General features: G+C 39.3%; 2 protein-coding genes across 10 annotated transcripts in view; one reads left to right on the top strand and one right to left on the bottom strand.

Annotated features, from left to right (window-relative positions):
* JKAMP (JNK1/MAPK8 associated membrane protein) overlaps window positions 1–14332 on the bottom strand; it is a 22532-nt gene extending 8200 nt beyond the window's left edge. For 2 of the 5 annotated variants that reach the window (XM_025391490.1, XM_025391493.1), the window contains exons 1-4: window positions 14182–14332; window positions 11872–11963; window positions 10858–11012; window positions 3174–3380 (exon numbers count right to left, since the gene is read on the bottom strand). In XM_025391490.1, the coding sequence (XP_025247275.1) occupies window positions 3174–3380; window positions 10858–11012; window positions 11872–11963; window positions 14182–14185 (458 nt within the window). In that variant the 5' untranslated portion in view covers window positions 14186–14332. Of the gene's footprint in view, window positions 1–3173; window positions 3381–10857; window positions 11013–11871; window positions 11996–13650; window positions 13779–14181 lie in introns of all 5 variants that reach the window. The other 3 variants (XM_025391489.1, XM_025391492.1, XM_025391491.1) reach the window with 3 other exon arrangements.
* L3HYPDH (trans-L-3-hydroxyproline dehydratase) lies at window positions 14248–26472 on the top strand. Of its 5 annotated transcripts, none has more exons than XR_003120444.1 (5): window positions 14248–14967; window positions 19787–19956; window positions 22924–23046; window positions 23135–24401; window positions 26007–26472. XR_003120444.1 is itself a non-coding variant. In XM_025391485.1 (5 exons), the coding sequence occupies exons 1-5, from the start codon at window positions 14460–14462 to the stop codon at window positions 26130–26132; spliced, it is 1065 nt and encodes a 354-aa protein (XP_025247270.1). In that variant the 5' UTR covers window positions 14248–14459; the 3' UTR covers window positions 26133–26413. The 5 variants fall into 5 exon arrangements, 3 of the variants coding, with proteins under 3 accessions (XP_025247270.1, XP_025247272.1, XP_025247273.1); XR_003120443.1 differs by having other exon boundaries at window positions 23135–24678; window positions 26007–26409; XM_025391485.1 differs by having other exon boundaries at window positions 23135–23272; window positions 26007–26413.

The raw sequence follows: 26472 nt of genomic DNA, 5'->3' as shown, positions 1-26472 counted from the left end.
AATCTAGTTATGAAATAAATGTTAACAAAATTAACTGTGCCTAATATATTAAGTACCAACAGCTTACAAAATAGCATGTCATAGTATAGCCTTAATAGTCTTTAAAATGTATGCATACACATGCAGAAATAAAACTGGAAAGACAAAATTTTTAGCAGAATCCATCTCATGGAATAGAATTACAGATTATTTTATTCTGTGTGTGCTTTTATTCTATGTTTTTGAAATGTCCCATTTTTAATGTAACTTTTATAATCAGAAAAAAAAAAGCTGTAGAAAGAGCTCTGTGTCACCAGACTTCTAGTACTTTACTTTGAATGGGACTTTTATCCACATAGTTCTACCTTAATTTTCCTGAGTATTTTCAAATTGTTTTTACTATCTTGCTACTCAAACCCTCTCCCTATACAGGGGAGTGTCCTACGAAGTCAGCAGTCATTTCAGATCACGGACCACATGCTTTCTACCCACACAGCAAAATGATACCATAATCCTGTGTTTCTGTGATGCTTTTCCATAATCCTGTGTTTCTGTGATGCTTTTAGGTTCAGTCCTGTACGGTAATACATTAGTACATGTTTGATCTTTTGGGTGATACTTTTTTTGTCTTGTTATACCACCCCCAACCAACATCAAAAGAAAACAAAATCTATCCATTCCTGCAACTTGTAGTTCTTTAAGAGCTCTAAAAAAGATGATTTTAATCAAGAGGAAACCATCATGTGTTACCTCTTCTAATGAATTAGTTTCCTAGTCTTGTTTGCTACCTCCTATCAACAGCAAAACAAAACAAAATCTGTCCATTCCCACAACTTGTAATTCCTTAAGAGCTCCAAAAAGATTATCACTTTAATCAGGAGGAAACCATCCTGTTTCTCCAAATGAACTAGGAAACTAGTTTGTGGAAGTGATTACGTTTCCCACTCCTGCTTTCCACCAGAAGACCTCATCCCATTCCACTCTTCCCCTCTTTCAATCCATGCTGCCTACATGTGGGGATAGTTTAAATTTGACAAACTAAAGCTAATTATTGCTATAACAGTAATAACTGCCATTTTCCATAACTCATTCTTAAAGTTTTAGTAATGTAAAAGTTATTTTTTGCAGTAAGTTATAATGATAGAAGCTTACATGTTTTTTCATGCCTCATCTAATCTGTTTCCCCTTAAAACTATAACTATCAGTAAAGTAGTGTGGTATTTTTCAATTTGTAAGAAACTAGGCTATATATACATTGGGAAAAACAGCCTTCATTTGTCAATGCACTAGTGTTCCAAAGGTTTCTGGTAATTGTGTGCTATTACTTTTTGTTGACTTGCAAAAAAAAAAATTACTATGACTTGTGGTAGCCCTACAACCTTCAGAAATGTTTAGCCTAGTCTGACCAAACATTTATATTTAGAATGGTTAGGTAAATAAATAATATGCCTAACCCCAATGCTATACGACAGTATAATATCTCATAATTTTAAAAATCACTGTTTTGTATAATTAATAAAACAAGGCAGGCAAGCTGTTCTACAATGACTGTTGGTAAAGGTGCTGAGGAAGAAAAACAAACAATCTTGATTCAGGGATAGTGAATAGATAGAAAATGTCCTAATCAATGAAGCTGTGTGATGATTATGATTGACAGAGAGTGCTGCCACAAGATTCTAGCCTACACTCAATTCAGCAGAAAAAGTGCTATAATAAATTAGAAGTGACTATTACAGGTGCAGATGAGGGCTGGTAGTACCTGTTTGCCATTTCTCTTCCAATCTTATATTTTCTTACCCTCCTAATGTAGGCTTTACAAATATTAGTATAAGTAACATAAATGAGACTGTTGGTAAGTAAGTCTGATTTTGTTTTAAATAAGATTACCTTATATCTTATTTAAATATAATATTCATTTCACTTATTAAGTTTTCCAAATAGGACTATGTTAAGTTATGCAAGGCCTCAGGAGAGTTACATGACAAGAGGGTAATTAATGCTTAGAGCTAAGCTCTACGAATCAATGAATCAACAAAAAGGACATTATCAGTCTTTTATATAGTATTTTATATAAAAATTATAGCTATATATGTATATATATGTGTGTGTATATATGTGTGTGTGCATGTATATTATATATATGTGTGTGTATATATGTGTGTGTGTGAATATATATATATATATAAAAAAAATAATTTGTCATACCTAAAAACTGGCAGTGAGAGGCCCCAGTGGCTCACGCATGTAATCCCGTCACTTTGGGAGGCCAAGGTGGGTAGATCACTTAAGGCCAGGAGTTCAAGGCCAGCCTGGCCAACATGGCAAAACCCCATCTCTCTACTAAAAATACAAAAATTAGCCAGGCATAGTGGCACATGCCTGTAATCCCAGCTGGGGAGGCTGAGGCACAAGAATCACTTGAACCCAGAAGGCAGAGGTTGCAGTGAGCTGAGATCTCATGCCACTATACTCTAGCCTGGGCAACAGAGCGAGACTCTGTCTCAAAAACAAACAAAAAACTGGCAGGCAGAAAAGATGATTTTCATTTTTCTATATCTGGTTGTTTTGTACCTATATGCATGTCTACGTTTTTGATGTTTTATTATTAAGAAGTTGCTCAAAAAGGACTAATTTCCCCGAGCATATTATGTACTGAAAGCCCGCTACAATTATAAGAATATAAATACCAGACTTCTATTTTCCCTTTCCCCCAAAAAATATCAAAATGAATTTGATTCATTTTCTAGTTCTAGAATTTACAAAAATTCATAAAAATTCTGAAACTGGAATAGTCTGGCATAATTGCATACAGAATTTTATGAATTTAATATTTTTAAAACAAAACATTCTAATAGAAATTATACTTATTTGGGGAGAAAAAAAGAAAATACACTAACCCAAGACTCTAATAATGCCATTTACTATAAAGTGCTTCCTATATCTAAGTTATACAGTATCTGAGAATGTGTGGATTAATTTAATCCTCACGACACCTTATAAGGTATCATTATTCCCATTTTACCAATGAGAAAACTGAAGTTACAAGAGGCTGTTTACATGTTCAAAGTAATACAGCAGCTGGCAGACCCAGAACTCAAACCCACACCTGTTTTTGTCTCCAAAGGCCATAAAATCTATAATAATTCTCAGAGATTAAAAAAAAAAAAAGATCTGAAGTCGAAATAAACACTTACAGTGGGTAGACAGCTTCATGAGTACAGTGCACTGTGGTAACGTAATCTGGACTTGGGTTGTAAAGCATCGTGTACCAGTCAGAAAGCATCAATACTCGACATGAACGAATATAAAGAACACCAACTGGATCACTCACAAGTAAGGTGATAATAGCTGCCATGCTGCATTCAAATAATGCAGTGATGTGTTGGAAAAGTGCACTGGAACTAGAGAAGGAAAAGAGGCATGATTACTAGAAAAATTGCAATATTTAAATGGCTTAAATAAAACATGTACACGTGTCAAGATACAGATTTCTAAATATATAAGAAAAGTCAAACAAAAACTACTCAAGAGTATAACCTTTTATTCTCAAAAGGGCTAAATAACACTGTAGCAGTATTATCTAAACGTGTAACAGAAAAGTAGAAATTAGATCTACCTTGTATCTTTAGTATCTTGCCAAACTGTTGCTAAAAATTTCTTAGTTATCTGTATATTATTTAATCTTAATATGCACATAAAAGATGGTAGGTAACATATGTTTGCTATAAAGTATAGTAATTATAATATAAGCTCATCTCCTACCCAATAACTAGAACACTGTCAACAATTTATGACTACTTCTTTGCTCCTCCCCATCCATTCCTCTGTCTCTCCCTTAGAGGAAACCATGTACCAAACTGCTTTTATCACTTCTTTCTAGAAAGTTTTTATCCCAATTGTATTTATGCTTCACAACTATTCTGGTTAGTTTTGCTTATTTTTGAATGCTATAAAATGGTATCACACTAATGGAAGTCTTCTGACATTTTTTCCCACTCAAAATTACATTTCCAACTTTCATCCATGCTATTGCTTACAGCTGAGGTTCAGTCATTTTTGCTACTGTATTAGGATTCCACTGTGTGACAATACTGTGATTTGTTTCTCCATTCTGCAGTTAATTAAATGTGTTGCAAATGTGTTCCTCTTAGTCTGTGGGCTCAATTTTCACTTTCTTTGTGAAGTCTTTTTATAAACATGTTCTAAATTTTAATAGACTGGGCTTTATTATTTTTTTTCTACTTACCAGTTTAAATGTTTTAAAAAGTCCTTCCACACCCTGAGATAATGTGTGTGTATCTCACACACACACTATTTTCTTCTAAAAATTTTAAGGTTTTGCATTTTACACTTATCTTTAATTCACCTAGAAGAGATTTCTGTGTCTAAGGTAAGGTAGAATCTAACTTTACTTTTTCCCATTTGAATTGTCAATTGTCCCAGCAGCAGCATTTTACTGAACAGGTACTTCTTCCCAACCCTACCCTCCCAACTAATTTGCCATGGCACTTCTGTCATATAAAGTTTCATATATAACTGTGTTTTGGCTCTCTATTCTGTTTCTTGAGTCCATTTATCTATTCCTGAGCCAGAAGAATAGTATCATAATCCTTGATGTTACATACATTTTTTCTACTTTTTTGGTGGTCTTGGCTATTCCTGGCCCTTTGCTCTTCCATATAAATTTGAAAATTGGCTTGTCAAGTGCTCAGATAAATCCCATGTAGCTTAGCTATCTTGGTCTGAGCTATGTCACAATACTTTACTGTACGTGGAATATAGGAAATAGTTTCATATATTTATTTTATACTCAACCTTTTTATTAAATGGTTTTGTTATTTCTAATATCTAGCCTATAGGTGACTTTGAGTTTTCTACTTGAACATTTTCCATTATGTGGAATAATTTCCATTATTCCATTGCATAGCAAACTACCTCAAAACTTGGTGGCTTGAAACAAGAACCACTGATCATTTCTCACTATTTTGTCATGTCACTGGGCTCAACTGTTGCAGTTCTTTCTGCTCCACATGATGTCAGCTTGGAAAGCACTCGTCTAGAGGCTTGACCATGCTGCGGCATTTAAAAGGACTAACTCACATGGCTGCAGTTAAGTGCTGGCTGTTGGCTGGAAGCACAACCAAGGCTGTTAAAAGGTATGCCTTGGTTCTCTTCCACATGGCTTCTGTTTTCAATATTATGCAGTTTAATTATGATGCATGTAAGTGTAAATTTCTATTTATTCTGCTTGGGATGTGTTTTGCTTCTGGGATCTGTGAATCTGTTACTTATTATTTTTGTAAAACCTGAAGCCAGCATCTCTTTTTTTTTGTTATAATACTTTTTTTTTTGTTATAATACTTCAAGTTCTAGGGTACACGTGCGCAACATGCAGGTTTGTTACCTATCTATACATGTGCCATGCCGGTATCTCTTAAAATACTAGCTCTCCTTGGCTGGGCGCACTTGCTCACGCCTATAATCCCAGCACTTTGGGAGGCTGAGGCGGGTGGATCACGAGGTCAGGAGATAGAGACCATCCTGGCTAACATGGTGAAACCCTGTCTCTACTAAAAATACAAAAAATTAGCCAGGTGTGGTGGTGGGCGCCTGTAGTCCCAGCTACTGGAGAGGTTGAGGCAGGAGAATGGCATAAACACAGGAGGCAGAGCTTGCAGTGAGCTGAGATCATGCCACTGCGCTCCAGGTTGGGTGACAGAGCGAGACTCTGTCACAAAAAAAAAAAAAAAGAAAAAAAGAAAAGAAAAAGAGGTTAGGACAGTGGAAATCTGAATTTCTAGCCTCTCTGGGAAGGCAGCAGGAGAGAAGAGGATTCAGAAGAGCTGGAGGTTTTTCCACAGGATGTCAGCCAGAAAAAAAAAAAAAATACCAGCTCTCCTTCATAGTCTCTATTTTTCCAGAGACCCTAATTAGATACTATGGGCAAAAACTTAACAAAACATTTATGAGAATCTGGCCTTCAGTTAATTCTCTAGCTCTTTTCCTCTGGAAACCTAGTAAGGATAGAATGTCAACTATATTGCTAGGCAACACCGCTTATGATACAAATGATCCTGACTGGTAGATTACATCTGGACTGGGGAGAACCATAAATGAACTATAAATGCCTGATGGGGATACCATGGTTTGGCTTTTTTGAATTCAGTGACTCTTGTAATTGGCATGTCACTTGCAGGACCCCAGAAGTTCATGGAATTGTTATGAGAGAGACTGGCTCCTGTGAAGTGTAAGACTTTAAGCCTGCATGACTCCCACATCCACCCAACATGGATCTCACCTTCTTGCACCTGATTTTCCATCTCCGTCTTTCTCAGTGCTGTATGCCATTATTTATATGCATTCTTTTCTAGTTCACTAATTCTATCTTCAACTGTTTAATCTGCTGACTACCTTTTTTTTTTATTTTGGCAAGTATAAATTTTCATTTCTAAAAGTTCCCTTTTCTTCCCCCAATACATCTGTTTATTCCAAATAATCTTATTATTATGGACAGCTTATGACTACACCCTTACTTTCTTTATAGGTAGCAGTTACATATCCCATAGGTGAAAGTCCATTATCTGTGTCCTTTGAGAGCATAAATATATTGTTTGTTGCATCTACCAATAAGTCCTAGTGCTATTTTATTTAGTAACCACAGACTATGAGGTCATTACTAGATCTTAATGAGCAAGAGTCTTATAGGGTTAAACTGAGAATGGGGAAGCTTTCCAGCAAAGAGGCTCTGCTACTTTTGCCAGCAGCTATGGCCACTACTACCTTGGGCTTCAGGCCCTTGAGGGTCTAGTCTTGGCAGAGGCTGCCCAAGATTCAGTATCCAGATAACACTGCTGCTACCAGCAATTGACCTTAGACAACCCTCTCATCCCAACTGCCTGCCTTGTCACTCTGGCCTAACTCAGGGGGGGTTGGTTTGTGTTTTGAAAGAGAAGAGTTCCTGGAGATCTCTCCGTCTCCAGCTGGGACCAGCAATGTCTCACATAGTTTATCTATCCCAGACTTTAGTTATTTCATGCAGGTGGGTCACTTGGAGCTCCTAATTAACTCACATTGTTGGAAGCAGAACTCCTGTGCCATTTTACAAAGATGAAAACACTGAAAACATAAATAAACACACATTCACATTATGTAATTTGACATTTTGCTTCCTTATAGAATTAATATTTTTAGAGGCAAAATCCCAACTTCATTATTTCTTGCCATTACTTTGATAACGTTCTTACTGGTCGTCTTGTCATGTTCTCTTTTATGTCTTTTTTATGTGTCTTTCTGCAGCCAGACACATAATCTTTACAAAATGAAATACAATTTTAAAACTCCTCTCATTAAACTAATTTTGAGTCTTTTTGTCTTTCTGGAAAAATACCCCTTGCCAGCATCGTCTTCTGTATTTCCTGGCCACGCTAAAAGGCTTTAAGTTCACTTGTGCCTCCACACATCGGGGCATGCATCACCCTCCACCTCAAAACACATTTTACCTATCTGCCAAACCATGCATCCTTCCAGATCAGCTCAGGGGTTATCCCCAGTTTTTAGGAACATTTGTTAAGACACCTCCAGCCCCAATCTATCCGGACTGTAAGTGCAAAGTTTCAGGAAATTGTTAAGAGATGGCCCTTGTGTTCCTTGTCACCAATTTCCTAGGCAAAGCATAGTTGTACAATTCCCTTTTTAAACCCACCTCCTTTCCTGTCTGAGCATTAGTCACTCCTCGCCTTCCCTCAAACCAACCTCTAGTCTCTGCTTCAAGTCTCTCCCTCAAAACACAGCTGATATCTGAATTCAAATGCATTTGGTGAAGACATACCTATGGCCTTTAGCTCTTCTCTACTTTGGGGCTGAGAACTTCCTGCCAATTGACTGGGCAATTATTCTGTTTCAGCTTTATCACATCTCTGTTCTCACCCCATCTCTCATCATTCTATTAATATACCAGAAATTAAAAGCTGGATGAAAGATGCTATTTTAAAAGTATTTTTATAAATTATTCTGAAAAATTATAAATGCTTTCCCAATGTAAATAACCACCCTGGATTTATCAGGTATGCCCCAGAAAACCGCTGATTCTATTTCCATCTGGACCATCCTTTCCATTTCCATTCCAACTACCACAGTCTATTTCTTTGACAACAGTCTTCTATTAAATATCTCACCTCTAATCTACCCTCCACAGAAATTTTCTTCCTAAAATATACATCAAATGATGCCACTTCGATACACCAGATCTTCACCAATAAATGATTCACTCAAATAAGGGAGTGATTTTTTTGGATGCTCATTCCCTCCATATCTCATGTTGAAATGTAATCCTCAACGAGGTGGGGCCTAGTGGGAAATATCTGGGTCACGAGAGTGAAAGCTTCAGGAATGACTTGGAGCTGTGCTCACAGTAATGAGTGAGTTCTCACTCTAGGAGTTCATGTGAGATTTGGTTGTTTAAAAGATCCATGGTGGCTCACACCTGTAATCCCAGCACTTTGGGAGGCTGAGGCAGGAGGACTGCTTGCGCCCAGGAGATCGAGACCAGCCTGGGCAACATAGAGAGACCCTGTCTCTACAAAATATAAAAAATTAGCAGGGTGTGGTGGTACACACCTGTAGTCCCAGCTACTTGGACGGCTGAGTCGGGAAGATCACTTGAGCCTAGGAAGTCAAGGTTGCAGTAAGCAATGATCACACCACTGTAATATAGCCTAGGTGTCAAACCAAGACCTTGTCTCGAAAAATAAAAATAAATAAATAAGTAAAACATAAAAAAATAAAAATGAAAGAGGTACCTCCTCCCTCTCTCACCATGTGGTTCCCCTTTGCCTCCTGCCTCCTCTCACACTGGTACCCCTCTGCCTTCTGCCATGATTATAAGCTTCCTCAAGCCATCACCAGAAGCAGATGCCAGCACTATGCTTCATGTACAGCCTGCAGAACCATGGGCCAATTAAACCTCTTTTCTTTATAAATTACCCAGTCTCAAGTATTCCTTTACGGCAACGCAAATGGACTAACAGAAAACTGAAACTGAAGGGTAGGGCAATGCTATAAAGACACCTGAAAATATGGAAGCAGCTTTGGAGCTGGCTACCAGGCAGAGGCTGAAAGAGTTTGGAGGTCTCAGAAGAAGACAGGAAGATGAGGGAAAGTTTGGAACCTCTTACAGCCTTAAGTGGTTATGACCAAAATGCTGACAGAAATATAGACAGTGAAGGCCAGGCTGATGAGGTCTCACATGGAAATAAGGAAGTTATCAGGAACTGTAGTAAAGGTCATCCATATTATGCCCTAGCAAAGAACTTTGCTGCATTGTGTCCATGTCCTATGCATCTGTGGAAGTTGGAACTTAAGAGTGATGACTTAGGGTATCTGGTGGAAGAAATCGTTAAGCAACAAAGCATTCAAGATGTGCTGTGGCTGCTTCTAACAGCCTATGATCAGATAGATGTGGGAGCAAAGGAATGACTTAAAAATTGGGACTTATACTTAAAGGGAAAGCAGAGTCTGAAAGTTTGGAAAATTTGCAGCCTGGCCATGTGGTAGAGAAGAAAAGAGCATTTTCAGGAGAGGAATTCAACCAGGCTGTAGAACAACAACTTGCTAGAGAGGTTAGCATGGCTAAAAGAGAGCCAAGTGCTAATAGCGGAGACAATGAAAAAAAGGCCTTGAAGCCATTTCAGAAGTCTTTCAGACTGCCTGTCCCACCACAGGCCCAGAGGCCTAGAAGGAAAGCATAGAAAGTAAGCTGTCTTCCTTATTTTTCTCTTTTAATAGCACTCTTTGTTTTGTTGTTGTTGTTGTTGTTTTGTTTTAAGCACTCAACTTTCTGAGTGACTTTTAAATTGAAATCAGAAGGAAAAGAAGGTAGCTAGGTAACAAGTTGCAGTCAGATGAAGAAGAGAGTATTTCAGACAGCGGAAAGAGTTTGGAGGAAGGGAAAGAACCTAAAATAGGAAAGATCCTGAGCAGTTGGAGGAACTAAAAGAAACCCAGTATGGCTGAAATGTACTAACGCAGAATTTGTCTTCCCATTCCCAGCAGATTAAAGTTCACATGCTTATCAAGAACCTTCACATTCTGGCCCCAACCTATCTTTCCTACTCCCTTTTATATTACTTTTCTTCATCTGCAACCCACTCTTGACTACCCCAGATTACTTCCATTCCTACCTACCACAGATCACATATTTCATACCTCTACGCCATTATTCATGCTGTTTCCTCTGCCTAAAATGTTCCTTTTTTGAAATCTTTCAAATCCCATCAGGCATAATTTATCTCTCCATTCTTTGTAACTCCAGAGTACTTTGTTTATAACTCTTCCACTACATTTCTAAGACTGATTTATAATTATGTACACACTTGTTTTCTCCACAAGATTATGACTATAAGCCATGTCAGTTATTTTTATATCTCCTTCCCTGATCTTTCAAACATAAAATGCAGTGCTTAGTAAATGTGTGCTGATTTAATATGTTAGTATTAGGTTACAGCTATATTGTTTTTAACTAAATCATACTAGATTATTAGTATTAAATTAAATTACAAAGAATGTGTTCCATAACAATAAATAGCTTGTCATCATAACCAATTTTATGTAGAAAACCAATAAGGATTACAGTTGAGAAGTAAAAAAGTATTCCTTCAAGATCACTGAAAGTAAAACGGACTAAGGACAGTTCCCCTAAAAATTACTAAGTCATGCCCTATTGTTAAGTTTTCTTGTCACAGTTAAGAATAATCTGAAGATAAAGGAAAAACATGTTTACCACTTTTAAAACAGAAGAGGCAGAATTACTTAATAAGGTCTTCTGAGTGATAATTATTCCAACATTAGTCCAGCCAGATACAGTCATAGAAATGTGCTAACCTCTTTTTCCCCGAGTACCATTCAATGAAGAACCAATGTAAAACCAGAGGAAGCATTGCCATAAATCCAAGATAGAGCCAATCATAAAGTTCAGGAGATTCTGTGCAAGGCTGACAATATTTCTGTGCATTCGTTCTCTGTCCTCTTGGGCATACCTACAATACAGAAAACCAGTATTTTGTGTACAGATATTATTTTAGAATATTAACACCCCCTCAAATCATTCTATAAGACATCCCATTTCAGTTGATATATTTAAGTTTACATGTGCAGCTTTTAGAACTAAAAAAGGCATAAGTAAAATAAAAAGAAATCTATATTGTATGTGCTATATTTGTACAATGCTCTTAAAAGATTCCTTTTACTAAGTTACTAAAATAGTTGACTAACATTCAATGAAAAATCTAGTTATGAACATTATATAAGAATAATTGCAGATAAATGTTCTGGATTCATGATGTTCAACTTACTGTACAAGACACGGTACTAAATCATAAATTAGAAATTATTAAATTATTATTTTAAAAAATAATAGACATCAAAATGCCAACATAAACAATGACTACATTAATGCCTCCATATTCTTTTATATTTCTTTATTTTATTTTTTTTTTGAGATGGAGTCTCCCTCTGTTGCCCACGCTGGAATGCAGTGGTGCGATCTTGGCTCACTGCAACCTCCACTTCCTGGGTTCAAGCAATTCTCCTGTCTCAGCCTCCCGAGCAGCTGGCACTACAGGTGCACACCACTATGCCCAGCTAATTTTTTTCTATTTTTAGCAAAGACGGGGTTTCACCATATTGGTCAGGCTGGTCTTGAACTCCTGACCTCAAGTAATCCACTCGCCTCGGCTTCCCAAAGTGCTGGGATTACAGGTATGAGCTACTGCGCCTGGCCCTCCATATTCTTTTATAAGTTAGTGAGTATAATAAGAAAAAATATTCTACATGTGAAAATATTTCAAAAGCAAACAGATTTTACAACTTGAAATAAGACACAAACATAAGACTTACCCCACATTCTCCATATATTTCAGTTGAGCCATTTTTAAATAATAGGGTCTTCCCACAATAAAGTCCAAGGCATGCTGGTTGGATATCGACAGCTTTTTAAAAACAAATGCCAGTATAGTAACATCTTTTGTGATTATAAAAAAAAAATGCAATAATAGCTGAAGCACTTGATAACAGTTTCAAAATTTTAAATAACACATATTAGACAAAAGTCTTCAAGCATTTTTAAATTTAAATTTCTCCTTTTACACTGTGACACTGCAGACAGTTATCCTGAAACCTTGCTGTTAATACTGTGCCTTATGATTAAGGTCCTCAACCAGCAGAGCAGGATCTATCCCCAGGACTCAAGGCCCAACCCAGTACGATCAGAGGATACTTTTGAGTTTCACTGACTATAAAGTTCAAATATACATATATTTTTAAATTAGAGCACCAGTAGAGGGTCACCAGCTTCTATTTTGCCCAGTCAGGACATTAAGCACCCACATGTAGACATACAATTGTCATCTATGTTCATAACAGAACATATTTTCACATGGGAAAAGCAGATAACATAATTTCAGAACAGAGGTACGTAAATTACCTTTATAAAAAGCTTCCTACTTTGTCCTTTTATCATTTTTGTGGAGGATAAGTGAAAATTTCATCAAGGTTGTCACTGGGCAAATATTTAGGAACCACTGCCTTAAAATTAATCCCCTGATCTAAAGGCTTAGGGGAAAAGCTGCTATTCCTTACATAAAAAACCCCAACAACTAAGAACCTAATACGTTGTCTTTGACCTTATTCACAAGAAGAAATTATGGAAGGAGTTTTCTTCATCAGTGACATCTGATTCCCTTCATTCATTCATTGATTCATCCAATAAACATATACTGAGCTTGATTCCACTGGTTAGGGGCCACTAAAAGTCCAAGGAGAAACAGAATTCCTGCCAAAACCCTACAATCTAATGTGGATTAAAACAAACAAACAGGCTGGGTGAGGTGGCTCACGCCTGTAATCCCAGCACTTTGGGAGGCCGAGGTGGGCAGATCACGAGGTCAGGAGTTCGAGACCAGCCTGGCCAAAACGGTGAAACCCCGTCTCTACTAAAAATACAAAAATTAGCCAGGCGTGCTGCCGCGCCTGTAGTCCCAGCTACTCGGGAGGCTGAGGCAGGAGAATCACTTGAACCTAGGAGGTGGGGATTGCAGTGAGCCGAGATCGCTCCACTGCACTCCAGCCTGGGCTACAGAAGGAGACTCCTTCTCAAAACAAACAAACTGTGGTCTACATGTGAATTAATTTGAAAAAGTATGCATCTTTGACTATTCTTGAACAATCATTTCCAAATTATTCACGGATTCACAATCCAGACTGCCTGGTCTACAGTGCCCTCTCTCCTTTCACGTTCAAGTAGACTTTTTATTTCCTTCTCCTTATGCTGCTGAGAGAAAAAGAGAAGCAGCATTGATTAAAATTACTCAAGTTTAATATTTTCGCTTTTAACAAATTTCGGACTTAGCTTTTTAAACCCATTGGCCTCTTTAATGGGCGCTTTTTTTTTTGTAATCCATTGTAATCACAATGTTCTAAATTAATACATGAAAATGAATTATGTTTCAGGTTTTTCAAGAATGCAGAAGTTAAGGAATTGGAAACTTCTGTATGGGTTTTACATCTAGTAGATGCTTAATAAATACATGTGAATATCAATAATCTAAAGTTTCTCAAAATCCAAAGCCTGAAAACCAGTATGATAAACTGAACTGAAATAAACAGCCTATCACCTACTACACAAAACCCAGGCTCCAAGTGACTGTGTAATTTCCCCTTCCATTTCCTTTAGTGAACGATGGTTAAAGTTTTAAGATTCTATTTTTTTGCAGCGGTCTTGCCCCTTTGTGACGGGCCCTACAAATCTACGTTTGAGGTTGAAGCAGGAGCCAAATTATGCAGCAACTTGCTTCTGCTTTAGTTTTTTCTGCACTATCACCCGCGTTTTCAATTCTGAAGTCAACCCTCATGTAAGTGTTCCCTTCACATTAAACTAACGGACTGAAGGGACATTTCGGACCAAACAACAAAGACCTGGCCTTTCCGCCGCAGACAGCGCGCCTCCCCTGGCAGCCCGTCGGGGACAGAGACCACCCCAACCCGGCAAGAGTGCGGGGCCCGGCCCGAGGGCGGGCGGGGTCAAGGGGCGAGCCTGCGCCGCCAGCTGAAGGCCGCCTACAGGAGCCGAGCCCGAGGCCAGCCGTGTAGGAAAGCAACCAGGACTACCAGAAACAACCAGGACTTCCCGGGATCTTGGCGACCACTCACCCATGGGCCGCCTGAAGGTTTTTTTCCAGAAGCTCTAGACCAGCGGATCTGGCAGCTGCACCGAACATCCGGGCCACAGCGAGCTCGGCGGCTCCGCCTCCCAGTAACCTAGGCAACCGCTCCGAAGTTCCTCCCCCACTTCCGGGTTTAGGCTCCGATGTCCCGCCCCACGAGGGGTCGCTGCTTCGCGTCCCGCCCTCCTCGCCAGGAGTCAGTGGGTAGGGGTCGGGCTTGAAGCCATCGCTGCAGGACGGTTCCTGTGTCCCCGGACGCAGACCATGGAGAGCGCGCTGGCGGTGTCCCGGCTGCCCCCGCATGATCCGGGGACGCCGGTGCTGTCGGTGGTGGACATGCACACGGGCGGCGAGCCCCTGCGCATCGTGCTGGCTGGGTGTCCGGAGGTGTCCGGGCCCACCCTGCTGGCCAAGCGGCGCTACATGCGCCAGCACCTTGACCACGTGCGGCGACGGCTCATGTTCGAGCCCCGAGGGCACCGGGACATGTACGGGGCTGTCCTAGTGCCGAGCGAGCTGCAGGACGCGCACTTGGGCGTCCTGTTCCTGCACAACGAGGGCTACAGCTCCATGTGCGGCCACGCAGTGCTGGCACTGGGCCGCTTCGCCTTGGACTTCGGGCTTGTGCCGGCGCCCGCTGCGGGCACCCGCGAGGCCCGCGTCAACATCCACTGCCCGTGTGGGCTGGTGACTGCCTTCGTGGCGTGTGAGGACGGCCGCAGCCACGGCCCGGTGCGCTTCCACAGCGTCCCGGCCTTCGTGCTGGCAACAGGTAACGGGCGGGACCTTTCCAGCCCAGGGCGGAGCTGCAACCGGGACGCAACTAACAACATTAACGGTGTCTCTAGGCTGGAACTCTCGCAACTAACCCATCCCGCGTGCCCTTGCAATTAATAAAAAGGTAAATCACTGCGAACGTGTGTCAGCAGTCTTGCGTATTTGCTTGGTGCGTGCAATTTCTGTTTTCCCTGACTCCCGTCCGCCTGAGGTTTTGAGAGACCCTTGAGGAGTGAGGAATTCCGTGTTACCCTGACTCAATGCCTCCTTCTGCACTGGTGAGGCGTTCCTAGAGATTTCACCGGTGGGTAAAGCAAAGTACGTCAGGGTCAAGGAAAGAGCGAAGAACAGCCAATGTACCAGGGTTCCAGCCTGGCTCAGAATATGCTTGGTAGACACAGAATCACAGTAAGTTACTAAACCTGGTCTCCTTTCCTCACCTCCCCCACTTCTTTGAGGAAGAATTAAATGAGAAGGAATGAACAAAGCAGTTTATAAATCATTAAGATACGAATGTTGCTTTTCTTTAAGAACAGGAACACACATTGCCTGGTGTCAAATCCTGATAACCCCCTAAAGCTGTGCAACCTGAGGCAAATTACTTAATCTCTCTGTGCCTGTTTCTTACCTCGTATTTTGTTAGGATTAAATGAGAGTGTGCAAGATACTGTATTCCTGGAGATAGAGTGCAAGGTATATATGATTGCTAAAGTTCCCTAGGCCTATTGTGCCATTAAAAGGTTTTGCTGGATTCCCTAGTACAGATCCTTGTACAGCTTATGTAAAGCAGGGCCTCTGTATAACCATAACCCTTACACGAGGGAGATCCCTCATGGGGATGACCTGGCAAGCTGGCATCTGGTTTCTCATCTGAATACTACCTCCTGGGGGCCGCAGTCTATCAGTAAGAATGTTTTAGTCGTTGTGACTGGAAGTGAGCCAGGAGCCAGTTTACCAGGAATAGAGTTATCCTTCTCTTAAAAATCTTCAAGCCATGCAAATCATCTGTTAGAAAGTTGGACCTTGATTCCCCCTGAAGAACTAGGTTTCAGATTAGCCTGATTATGAATAAGTAATAAAACAGGCACTTTTAGAGCAACCTCAGGCAGCTGAAACCCACAAGTTAACGAAGAATGCCTCTGGAGAAATTGATGCCATTTTCCCAGAGAATGGTGTCACTTCCAGATTGGGAGGCCACTTGAGGGAGACAGAATTTATGTTTAAGATTCCATTTTTAGGGCCGGGCGCGGTGGCTCAAGCCTGTAATCCCAGCACTTTGGGAGGCCGAGATGGGCGGATCACGAGGTCAGGAGATCGAGACCATCCTGGCGAACACAGTGAAACCCCGTCTCTACTAAGAAATACAAAAAAAAAAAAAAATAGCCGGGCGAGATGGCGGGCGCCTGTAGTCCCAGCTACTCGGGAGGCTGAGGGCGGAGAATGGCGTGAACCCGGGAGGCGGAGCTTGCAGTGAGCTGAGATCCGGCCACTGCACTCCAGCCTGGGCTACAGAGCGAGACTCCGTCTCAAAAAAAAAAAAAAAAAAAAAAAAAAAAAAAAAGATTCCATTTTTAAAACCTCAACAGTTTAACTAGCGTGGTTACCAGAATTCCCCGCAGGCAACTACAGCAGTAGATTAGAAACACTCTAGACTTCTGTGGGAAATGGCAGCCGGCAGCAAGAACACGAACTACATCACATTTCTGGGTCAGTTAGGGCAGGATCAGTCAACCACTTGACCTCAGTAGTTCCTCTCAGTAGTTCCTGAAAGCATCAGTGTGTGACAGTACAATAATTAATGGGCATTAATGGTAACTGAGTTAAGAAAATGAAATGCTATATTCTCTACTTTGAAAAATGCATACAAGGCAGACATAGAGTTCAAGGTCACTGCCCCACTTCTCCCCATCTCAGTGACCTTGTGCTAGAGTTCATACCTCAGTATCACAGTCTGTAAAATGGGGATGACAATAGTACCCACCTCGGAGGGTTGCTGAGTTCTTCTCCACCCCACCGGGCTAAAATGCAAACTCTTTTTTGTTCACAGTATTCTAGGTCCCTGGAAGAGTAGTTAGTCAATGAATATTTGTTGAATGAGTAACTAAATAAATGAAATTTGGAGAAGAATATGCTGATTGACAAATGTAAACATGTGGTCCTCTTGAGAAACCTATTCCCATTGGAAATTAAAGTTTTGGCCTTCGAGTCCCTAATCTGTGCCAGGAACTCCCCACACATGGAATTTTCAAAACAACTCTTTTAGGAGAAATAGCAGTTACAGTTTGCACAAGACACCAAAGACACACTAAATGGCAGAACTAGGGTTGGAACCCTGGCCTATCATACTGCTTGGCTCTCATCCTTAAAATTTTTTGTAGTTTAAGGAGATATGTTTCAATTTCTGGAATACTGCTTAGTGTATCACACCTCATTCACAGATACAGCGTATTTTAAAATCTGTCTTGTCCAACTAAACTCCAAGAAGGGAAAAGCCTATGTTTTATTCTTCCTTGTACTTCTTATATCTTCTACAGTAATCGGCACATAGTAGGTGCTCACCAAATCTTAAGCAAAGTAAATCAAATTGAAATTTCAGTGATATGCTTGTATAGAAGAAAAGAAAAACCCTTAGACTTTGGATTGCATTCTGGATAGAGGTGTATTTTAGTACAAAGAGTTTGGGCTTTGGAGTCACCTGGTCCTGGGTTTGACCCCAAGCTCTGCCACTTATTTGGTGGGTAAGTCAGGGAGTAATGTGAGGATAGTAAGTAAAACAGTACCTACCTCTCAGGGCTATAGTAATTAAGGCGCTAATGTAATGAATTAAGGGGTTAGTGTATGTAAAGACCTGCCACATAGGAAGTACTCAGGGGTGAAATAAATATCTTAATTTTTAATTTTAGTAATTTAGTGATTAAAAAATGAAGTAATCACAGATAATTGATGGACAAGGGTAACTTTAAAGGAAATTTGGTCCGTTTTAAAGAAAAGGAAACCAAAACTCAGTGAGGTGTAGCACCCTACCCAACTGCCCCCCCTGAGAAAACCAGACCCAAGATTCTAGAAAGGGTGGGCCAGGGAAATGATTGTAGGCTCAGGGATGACTTCTCCTGAACCAGCTTCCCAACTCCATCCTGGCCCCCTGATTGGGGGCCAATGCCCCATTCAGGTGTTACAATCAAGAGAAGAGGGCAGGCAGACTGAGCCCCGGGACCGTCACCTGGGTCTCCTGGTAAATGCTGATCTGCACCCTCACCTTAGCTCTCCACCTTCCAGCAGTCTCTCATTTCTATCTACTTCCCCATTCTCTTTTCATTAAACTTGCTTTTCTTGTTGCACCAGCATCAAGATAAAGACATTTTTGATTCAGTTTTGTTGTTACAATCCACAGCATGTTTTACTCTTTCGATGATAAACTTGCTCTGTTTTAACACATCATGGGTTAAAAGGGCTTCTGTGGACTAGTGTGGACTGACAGCATACTGATAGCCTTCTGTGGACTGATAGCATGCTGGTATCTTTGTGTGACTTAGCATGAAAACTCAGGAACACAAGACATATTTTCTTTCCCAAAACTTAATTTCTGAAATTGAAACCCTACTCTGTCCCCTTTTGGTTCACTTAGCCTCATCACTCCATGTGTTGTCCCCTTTCCTGATATGTGTGAGCCAAGGTTTCTTAAAAGTGCTGTGGCCTTGGAGAGGATGGCACTTCAGTCCTCAGCTTACACAGTTAATCAGCGAAGTGGAGCAGTAGCATTGGCTGTCCCACCCCACCTGATCCATGCCCTCTGCACCACCTCCCAGTCCTCTGTTTCTTCACGTCCTGCTCCTGTGTTACCCTGCGGAAGTTAACACAAGTCCTCTGTGCACTAAGGACCTTCAGCCTCCACTCTTCTCAAGGCAGAAAAAATGTATCTCTAGGAGAAATATTTCTACCTTCAGGACACTCCTTTGCCAACAGATGTCTTTCCCTTAGAGCTTAGGCTTCCGTAAAATAAAAACATGAAAGACAAACTTTCTCCCCTGCCACAGCCTTCCCTGAAAGACAGTGATCAACAAGCCAGCTTAAATTAGGGAAGAGGAAAAGAGGAAAATTTGAGAAGAGGGGAAATAAGCATCACCCAGCCCCCTTTCTTTGGAAATACAGATTCAAGATTTCAAACTACTGACCTTCAGGTGAAACTTTGGGGATGTTGAGACTTAAAATGCTCAAATAAAAACCCTGGTGCAAGATGATGCTGTAGCGGTCAATGGTTCTACAATGTCATTTTTTCTGTGTGTTTGCCTGCAGGATACCTTAATGAGATGAAAATATGTAGATAAGTATATATAATTTATGTAGATCTTTTAAAATTTTTGTTTTGACATTACAACTGAAGAAAACCGATTTGTAAATAGGATCCAAGATCCTTACTATTTTAAACCATCTCTCATAGTACAAGTGGGGAATAGACATTTTCCTTCTTAGTGTTCACAGGGATGCCCTTGGGTTTCCCTCTCTCGGTCTCAGTGGTGTTTCCTAGAAAAGATCCTCAGAGAAGTTAATGAATATGTCTGTATGAGTTAGGGAAAGCATGGCATTCAGTTTGTAACTTCTGCAATCATCAAGTTAAAATAGAAAATAGAATGATGCGTCTAGCTATTATTCACTTGATGCTTACTAATTTTAAAAAATTGATTTTTACTTCATTATTTTTATGATAGGAAAAAAAATCCCTCTTGAAAAATAAACATATTAAAAATCCTTTGAATTTTGTTGCTAAAATACTTATTAACAAACACATCTTATTTCCAAACACATCTTTTTTTTAGATCTCATGGTGGATGTTCCCGGACATGGAAAGGTGGTGGTGGACATTGCATATGGCGGTGCATTTTATGCATTTGTTAGTGCTGAAAAGTTAGGACTAGACATTTGTTCTGCAAAGACCAGGGACCTTGTGGATGCAGCGAGTACAGTGACAGAGGCAGTGAAAGCTCAGGTCAGTATTACTCTGCTTTCATAACCAATGCCCTTCTCTGTGGCATGGAGGAAATATACATTATTAGGTCTATAAAGAAAATTAAATGATGTTTAAATTATTAGTAGTACTAAGAATAGGGTACTTATTAAAATCTTAGCCTCCAAAGCAAGCTTGTCCAACCCATGGCCTGCGAGCCACATGCAACCCAGAATGGCTTTGAGTGTGGCCCAAAACAAATTTCGTAAACCTTCTTAAAACATTATGAGTTTTTGCAATTTTTTGTGGCTCGTCAGCTCTCATTAGTGTTAGTGTATCTTATGTGTGGCCCAAGACATTTCTTCTCTTCCAGTGTGGCCCAGGAAAACCAAAAGATTGGACACCGCTGCTCTAGAGCAAAACTCTCTATGAATTCTAGCTTTACGTATATTCTAGCTTTACTCTATGAATTCTAGCTTTGTAACGTATATAACTTTGGACAAGTTACATAACCTCCATATGCCTCAGTTTTCCTGTCTGCAAAATGGAAATTAAAAAATACCTGCTTTGTAGGGTTGTGAGAATGAAATAAGTCAATAAATGTAAAGGACTTAGAGTAGTGTCTGGCCAATAGTAAATGTTCAGTAAATGATAATATTATTTTTTTGAGACAGGGTCTTGCTCTGTCACCCAGGCTGTAGTGCAGTGGTGTGATCAGAGCTTACTGTAACCTCAAATTCCCAGGCTCAAAATGATGCTTCTGCCTCAGCCTCCAGAGTAGCTGGGACCACAGGCATGCCCCATCACACCCAGCTAAATCTGTGTGTGAGTGTGAGTGTGTGCGTGTGTGTGTTTATATAGAGACAGGATCTCACTATGTTGCCCAAGCTGGCCTCAAACTCCTGGCGTCAAGTGATCCTCCCAACTCGGCCTCCCAAAGTGCTGGGATTACAGGTGTGAGCCATCACACCCAGCAATTACTAAATTTAATAATACATACATACTAATATAGTTTATAGTTCCTTAAATGTGTAGAAATGTATTTATAGAATTGTACAAATTTTAAATGCATGTGTGTGGTCATTTGTAAAACTTGAAAATAATAAATGTAAAATATAGCATACAAAATGGATTTAAACCTTTTTCTTATTTCATAGAGAACATTAATTCCTATTATTTTTTCCTATATTGCTAAGAAGTTACTCAAATAACTACTTAAATAACTCTAGTTTTTACTTGGGAAAGCTATTTTGATAAAATCAGTTTAGATAATAAATAATTCTAGAATATTCTTTCACTTCTAGCACAAGTGAAGCACATTTTACCTTGAAATTGGGACCTATAAAGCACATGTACAGTATTTGAATGTTTAGTATGTGAGAATTTATTGGTAGTAAAAAGTAACTTGTGTAAGATAGTGTCTAATGTACTAATAATTATTATGTTCTGAAGCTTTATTTTAAAATAATTTATAACTTAAATAGCAAAATGAGAATATATACTGTATCAGTATTATAAATTATTTTTCTGGTACTGCTAGTACCAGTATGTGTAATTATATTATGATAGTAACTTTTGAAGCTCTGAATGTACATTAATTTTCTGTTCCATTAAGCAGGACAGCTAATAGTTTGAGTTAACAATTTGGCACAAAATAATTTCTCCTAATTTTTAATGAATTGAAGAGAAAAAGTCATGGATATCTTAATAAAAGGTGTAATTTTGTCCTTCTCATTTGAGTTTGAACTCAACAAGGTGGCAAGGGTGGACTTTGAGGCAGGAAGGATTCTGAGAAAAATGAGGACAAGTTCTATTATTGATGTATCAGACAGTACAATTAATTACTCTGTGAACTTTTGACCATTCACACTGCTGAAGCAGATTTAGGAAAAGGCCATGGGGATGGAGAGTTAAAGTTAATATAAATTCATCTTCGTTCATTCACTCTTTTAACAAACATTTACCAAAAACATGCTGTATGGATGTTAGACACTATGCTAGATCCAAAAGAACAAACTCCATCTTCGAGGAGCTAGCTCCAGTGGGGGAAGCGAGCATTGTGTTGGAATGTGCTATAATGGAGGTGGGGCATATCGCTTTATGAGGATGGAGAACAAAGATTCAATCTCCAGGAGACTTTAACGTGGTTTCAGATAGACTCTTTGGATGTTAAGAACCCAAAGCTGTTCCATTGCTTTAAATGACATGTAACTGGAAGTAGAAAGTACTAATTATAAGGATATACAAGGGAAGTAAGATTATAGCAATCTCAGTCATACTACAAATGTTTGCAGAAATCCAGGAAAAGTTAAAGAACTAGACTTCCAAGAACAAGTAGCTTTGCACATTTGGACCTGAATCTACCATTGAGTGACTTAGTTACCCTGCCAGTGCCTGCTTCTTTGTGTGCATATCTACTGCTTTTTGATGAAACAACTGACTTCATCGGCTACAATAAAGCTATTTTTCATCCAATTGTTTCTCTCACCTAATAGTTTCTGCATTCTTACAGAATGTTATGTCCTCTCACAGCCTTTGTCTCTATCATTGGTAGTAACTTCAGCTCTAGATACTCAGAGCCTGATTTTCCCACATTATCCTCTTTAAGCTTCTGAGAATAAGACTATGATTGCCTTAGCTCATCCTGTTGGAGAAGCCATCACCAGCCTGTGGATTGACCATCCTGGGGTCAGTGCTGCAAAGACTATGTGTATTTGGGGTGGGAGGGGTGTATAAAATAGGACTACTTTTTTTAGCAAAGGCTACGTGCAGGACAGCTTCCTTAGAAGGGACTCAAAGTATGATAATAATTATAACTTCCAATAAAGTTGTTACTTCATCTAGACAATGACATAATTTCTAGCAATTAGTATACGTTGCCCAAAACGGTATTTTAAAAATGATGATTAAAAAGTTACGTCTAAAAATGACCCATCTGCATTATTTATAAAGATAAATTTGAATCAAAATATTTATTTTTTATGTGGTTGTTTTTTTTGTTATTTGCAGTTTAAAATTAATCATCCTGATAGTGAAGACCTTGCCTTTTTATATGGAACCATATTAACAGATGGAAAAGATGCTTATACCAAGGAACCAACCACCAACATTTGTGTTTTTGCAGATGAACAGGTATTAAAACCGAATGTTTAGGGACAAACGCCAGGTAATATGGAACTAAAACATTATGAACATTCTATCTTCATTTATTCTGAAACAGGTTGACAGAAGTCCCACTGGCTCGGGAGTGACAGCCCGAATTGCCTTACAGTATCACAAAGGGCTTCTGGAACTGAACCAGACCAGAGCCTTCAAAAGCAGTACCACTGGCTCAGTATTCACAGGGAAAGCTGTGAGGGTAAGTGACACCCTTAGCTTCTTATTTATAAATGTGTCACTTATGAGACTGAAGAGGCCTGAGTTGGGTGTTTGATAAATTTCTTCAGTTAGCTTTCAGAAGAGAATTTTAAAGCAGGCCTGTAAAAACTTCTTTTCAACTAGGACATTGGTTCTCCAGTGTGGTCTTGGGACCCCAGGGGGCCCCTAAGTTCCTTTCCATGGGTTCAGAAGGTCAAAACTATGTTTACAATAATGACATTACTTGCTTTTCACTCTCATTCTCTCAAGAGTGTACAGTGGAGTTCTTCAGAGGCTACGTGATGTATGATAACCCAACCAATTGAATGCAGAAGCTAGATATGAGAACCTAGCTGTCTTCTATTAAGCCAGACATGAAAGAAGTTTGCAAAAATATCAAACATTGCCAGTTTTCTCATAAATTTTTTTTATTTTGGCAAACATAGTTATTTTCACAAAAATATGGGTTTGTTATTTTTAAAATGAAGTAATGAACAGATATATCTAATTCCTAATACAGTAAATATTGATAGATAAAACTTATATAAAGAAAAACTCTTTGGGGTCCTCAAATCTTAAGGTATAAAAAGGTCCTGAGACCAAAAGGTTTAAGAACTACTAAATCAGGGTTTGGGTTTTTTTTGTTGTTTGTTTTTTGTTTTATTTTATATTAGTGTTTTATTTGATATAATAGGATGTGAAAGCCCTGAAAAGTTGTGGAACATCAAATTTTTGTAATGGAATAACATTTTAAATGTGCTAACCGCTAAGTAATGAATCTCAGTAGTAAATGAAATCTACTACAGAATGATTGATCTACATTCAGTAAATTATTCTACTCATAAAGAGTCCTTTAACATAGCAAACAATCTACCCTAATACAGCTGTTTTTAAGATTTGGTGTTTCTCAATATTAGAGTTTCCTTAAAGATCTCTACATCATATACCAATCTTAGACATGTGAAACCATTTATGTTGTATGCAAAAATTTGGAACACACTGTCTTCAGAATCTGAAATGGAACATAAAAATAATAACATACATTTATTGGATACTTCACTGTTCATCAGTTTTCAAGCTAAACACTTGATACATGCCATCTCATTTAATCCTCACAAGAATCCTACAAGGTCAGTACTGTACTGTTGTTATCCTTTTAAATAGATGATAAAATGGAGAATTGGAGAAGTTAGGTAATTTGCCAGAGGTTAGTTAGTGAGTAGCAGATCCAGGTCATGAACGTGGGTCTCTCTGAACAGACCAAAGCATTACATTATATTGCTGTCAGAGCAAAAGGTCAATGAGGCTTTATATTATAGGAACTGTTATGAGAAGAATCTGGGACTGCAATGTCCCCCTAAATAGAGAGGGAGCCGAGAGACCAAAGAATGACTCAGACACGTCCAGGTTGGCAAGTCGATGCATTTATTAGAACTTCCATACAAGGCACTCCTGGGAAGCAGCTGAACAACTATGGAGACCCATCCTGCCTCCTGACTCTAAGCTGCTTTTAAGCTAATTTTCTGGCTCTTTGCCTACTGTGTATGTGTGATAGGACTGTTTTCCTTGGTATGTTCCCAGATATTCTCTGGGATATTTGGGTTCTCAGGGATACCTGCTCTTTGGCTGGGCACCATGCCCTTGGCTTACCCCCCCAGCCTTCAGGGTTCAAGCAGTGCACGTACATCCTTACATAACCTGGTGAAGGACCTGTCACACTACAGCAACTTTATAAAAAGATAAAGTATTATACCCCAACAATATTTGACATTTTACCTTTCGCTTCAGTTATTCTTCTTTTAAAAAGTAGAACATAAAAAGATATGCTGAAGTTAATGTTTCCAGTTATTTGTTTTATAGTTATTGATCATGCTTGCCAGAACGTCTTCACTTGCATCATGCTCTCTCCCTGTCTGTGTGGGCCTATCCAGGCTCCCTGATGGTACCTTTTCAGTTTCTTCGCCTGTCCCAGCTTCCTTTCCCTGTCCTTCCATTTAGATGTTCCCATCACTTCATCCTCAGCTTCCTTCTCATCTCATCTACAGTTTGATGCTGCTGGGCAATTTCATCCACTTCCTAGGCTTTAGTTTTCAACCATCTACTGACGATGACTCCCAAACCTTTATCCCTGCCCTGCCTACCTACCCTGTATGTCTTTTGGAATATAACACACTTAATCCCGACTGTTCATTATACTCATCTCTAAATGACTGTCCCAGAGGTGTCTCAAACTCACCTTGTTAAAAAGTTCTTCCTTCCTTCCTTTCTCAAATGTGCTCTTCCTTTCTCCCCCCATTATGGTTAATGCCATCACTAGCATCATTTCCAAGCTAGAAACTATGGTTATAATTAACTTATTGCTAGTCCTCAGTTCCCACATGCATTGGTCAAGAGGCCTATCAGTTCTACCTCCAAACTGTCTCTGTGTTAGTATATATTCTCCTTCTCGATCTTCACTGAAAACTCCCGTAATGACTATGGAATCATTCAGTGAATTGAGGTTATCTCTTAACATGTTTCTGGGTCTTTTGTCTCTCTCTCTTCCAGTTTGATCCCCATTTTACAGCTACAGTTATCTAAAACACAAGTCTGACCACGTCACTCTCCTTAAAAACCTTCCCTTGCTCGTAGGATTTCCTTGCCTTTCCTTCACATGATAAAAGTCAGGAGTACAATTTTCAAGCCAGATACAATATGAGTGCAATATTTTGATAGTATACTCCATCTTTTTTCAGGAAGCGAAATGTGGTGATTTTAAAGCTGTTATAGTGGAAGTATCAGGACAAGCCCACTACACGGGTACAGCAAGCTTTATAGTAGAAGATGACGACCCACTGAGGGATGGATTTCTTCTCAAGTGACTTCTTCCATGATTTTGAGGGCTTTCTTTTTAAAGTAATCATTATCCATAATGATTGTTCTCTCTAAATTATGTGAAAACCAATAATCAAATTATACATATAAACTAACTTTCTTTCTAAAATACTACCCTGTGACTAAATATAAAGTCATTATACCTCATATTTGCAACTGTATTTTGGTATAAATATCACTTATGTCTAGCATACAAAATGCCAGAAATGCAGTCTTTTTCTCGTGATTAACATATCAGGTAAAATTAAAGCAGTAGTTACTTTTAAAATATTGCTCTATGGTAATTACTATTAATATCATATTTTGTTTTAAAGACTCTGAATAATA

The sequence above is a fragment of the Theropithecus gelada genome, chromosome 7b, assembly GCF_003255815.1.
Source record: "Theropithecus gelada isolate Dixy chromosome 7b, Tgel_1.0, whole genome shotgun sequence".
Lineage (NCBI taxonomy): Eukaryota > Metazoa > Chordata > Mammalia > Primates > Cercopithecidae > Theropithecus > Theropithecus gelada.
Note: the sequence above shows the minus strand (reverse complement) of the source record. Positions and strands in the feature narration are given on the sequence as shown.